The sequence below is a fragment of the Pipistrellus kuhlii genome, unplaced genomic scaffold, assembly GCF_014108245.1.
Source record: "Pipistrellus kuhlii isolate mPipKuh1 unplaced genomic scaffold, mPipKuh1.p scaffold_m20_p_12, whole genome shotgun sequence".
NCBI classification, from domain to species: Eukaryota; Metazoa; Chordata; class Mammalia; order Chiroptera; family Vespertilionidae; genus Pipistrellus; species Pipistrellus kuhlii.
Genome location: NW_023425427.1, coordinates 37203327 through 37205909, shown reverse-complemented (window position 1 = coordinate 37205909; position 2583 = coordinate 37203327). Strand labels below are relative to the sequence as shown.

At 44.9% G+C, this 2583-nt stretch overlaps 1 protein-coding gene across 2 annotated transcripts; it reads left to right on the top strand.

The window, feature by feature from the left end:
• The first annotated feature begins 910 nt into the window (after positions 1-910).
• DMAC1 (distal membrane arm assembly component 1) lies at positions 911-2315 on the top strand. 2 transcript variants are annotated; one of them, XR_004987198.2, is made up of 3 exons: positions 911-1249; positions 1614-1703; positions 2055-2190. XR_004987198.2 is itself a non-coding variant. In XM_036434056.2 (2 exons), exons 1-2 carry the CDS (start codon positions 973-975, stop codon positions 2111-2113), a joined length of 336 nt encoding a protein of 111 aa, XP_036289949.1. In that variant the 5' UTR covers positions 922-972; the 3' UTR covers positions 2114-2315. The 2 variants fall into 2 exon arrangements, 1 of the variants encoding a protein (XP_036289949.1); XM_036434056.2 differs by lacking the exon at positions 1614-1703 and having other exon boundaries at positions 922-1249; positions 2055-2315.
• Positions 2316-2583: the final 268 nt, after the last annotated feature.

Below are 2583 nucleotides of genomic sequence, written 5' to 3'. Positions count from 1 at the left end.
TAGATGACCTAGAAATTGAATTGCAAAGAAGCAATCAGAATTAAAAGTCCATGCTTATAGGATGATAACAAGGTAAGCCTGTGAGAATAATTCCTTTATTAACTTCTCAAAAAGGTTAGGCCGATATTGAATTGAATTTTCTCCAGTGATCTCAAACCAGAAACTGGAAAAAACAAAAAAACAAACAAACAAACAACAACAAAAAAAACTGAGATCATGACATTAAGAAAAAAAGGCTAAAGAGAAATTGAAAGTACTTATCCACGTAATTTAACCCCATTTTTAATACCTTGATTATATTTGTGTAGTCCCTTCACAATATGTACAGGTAGCATTTAAGAAATTTTACTGTTTTCATGGACATTGGTTTGAAAAATAATTACTGTAACCAGTTTGGGTTTCACCCATTTCGTCACATATTAGGAAATTGATACTACTTTGCGTAGCAACGATTAAATGTCATAATATAGATAATCGCTTAGCAAAGTGTCTAGCATATAGGTAAGCACATATAAAACTCAATTGTCACACGCCTCCGCACAGGTGAAGTGCCCAAGGTCTCACTCCCCTTTCGTGCTAGGCAGAAAAATGAGACACCCAGATCTCCTCTATGAAGACTGAGAATTGAGATATTTAGGGAGTGCACTATATCGGTGTTCTTAAAAGTTTTTTTTTTTATGTGTGTGTGTGTGTGTGTGTGTGTGTGTGTGTGTGTGTGTGTGTGTTTTGTTGTTGTTGTTGTTGTTGTTTTGGGGGCGGGAGGGGAGAGGATGGCTTCTAGCAAGTCCCTATAGCTGACCATCAGCCCCGCCTCCCTCCATCGTGTTCCATTCCCACGCACGCCGGAACTACATTTCCCAGCGGCCCTCGGGTTGCAGCCATAGCCCAGCGCCTTGCTTTCCGGCCGCACATTTTACTTTTACTTCAGTTTATTTCCGGAAGGCTCCTGCCACGGGGGTCGAGTTCCCGAACATGGGTACTTCCCTGACCCGGCCTTTTGAGATTGACAAGGTCGCCTCGGCTCCTGAGGCGGCCGCCTCCTCCGCTAGCCGCGCGCCCCTCGCCGCCCCCGGAGCCCCGGCCGCTCCGGAGCAGGCCCCCTCGCTGCGGGACTGCTGGAGCTGCCGCGTGCTCTCCGGGGCGGGGCTGATGGGGGCGGGCGGCTACGTGTACTGGGTGGCGCGGAAGCCACTGAAGCTGGGGTACCCCCCGAGTCCGGGCACTGTTGCACAGATGGTCATCGGCATCAGTGAGCGCCGGGGCAGGGCCCGTGGGGCGGGAGGGGGAGAGGAATGGGCACAGCCATGTGGGTGGGGGCGGGGCGCTCAGGCTGGAAATCGTGGGAGCAAAATTCCAAACAAGATGCAGAGATGGTGAGAGGAAGTTGTTGGGACTCTGACTTTTGATAAATCAGTATTTCTTAGCCCTATCAACAATAGCTGTTAGAGATAGTTATGTTCACTAAGACACAGAAGTAAGAATCCAGTTAAAAGTCAGACACCCATGTTGTGCTGCAGCTAACCTTATATCCTAGGTATATCTGGCACCAAAGCCCATGGGGTTTTTTTGTGTGTGTGTGTGTTTTGTTTTGGGTTTTTTTTTTTTTCCTCCAGGTCCTGGAGAAAGCCTGAGAAAAGGCACTTAACTTAGAACTTGGGCTTGGAAGTCAGATTGTAGACATGGGTTCAAAGCCCACATGCTAGGTATGCCCGGAGTTCCTGTGGCCCACAGTCCCTATCTGTAGGTGTACAAAGTGATGGTCAAGATGTCCAGTTAAATGTAGGGAGTCTCTTAGCTCCTGAAACCAATTATGTGAATAGAATTTTAGGTTTTCGTACCTCTTTGTAACTAGATTGTGCACATCAATTCCCTTTAAGTTCATGTCTAACTTGTGGAGACAAGTGGATTTTTTCCCCTTAGCTTTTTCTTTCCCTTTTCTGAACTTCATTCTTTTATATCGTCTAGGAATGTTGAGTTAAATAAGATGGTATACGTGAAAGCATCTGGTAAACTAAAATGCAACATCCATATAAGTACTGTTGTTTTTTTCCTAGGCATTGCTTGTTGGGGTGTAGTCATCCTGACAGACCCCAAGGGGAAGTCCCACCATTGAATTTGTCATCTGTCCCTGTCTCCATGACACACACAGCAGCCATGGAGCTTATGGATGTCTGGACAGACACATGGACATTGACATACTTCAGTTCTGCAGATACAAGACTGAAAAGACAAACATTAGTTTACAGTCTTTGGCCATGAGTATTTGTGGCCTTCTAGGGCTCCACAAGGACCAATGAATTCCTCAGAGATCAGAACCGGTTCTTTGTCTTACCTGGGGAAGGAGAGTATAATAAAAAATGAAATAAAAAAGCCCTCGCCAGTTAAGTAAGTTTGTTAAAGCGTCGTCCGAATAGGTGAAGGTTCCGGGTTCAATTCTTGGTCAGGGCATATATAAGAATCAATCAAGTAGAACAACAAATTGATATTTCCTCCTCCCTTCCTCTCTCTCTTTGATATCAATAAAAAGAGAGGAAGTGATAAACCAAATGGGAAAATGAACTAAAATAAGATCTTTTTACTTCA

Coding starts and splice junctions, on each gene's coding strand:
- DMAC1 (XM_036434056.2), top strand. CDS start 973: ATGGGTACTTCCCTGACCCGGCCTTTTGAGATTGACAAGGTCGCCTCG. Junction 1,250..2,054: donor ACAGATGGTCATCGGCATCA/GTGAGCGCCGGG, acceptor TTTTTTTCCTAG/GCATTGCTTGTTGGGGTGTA.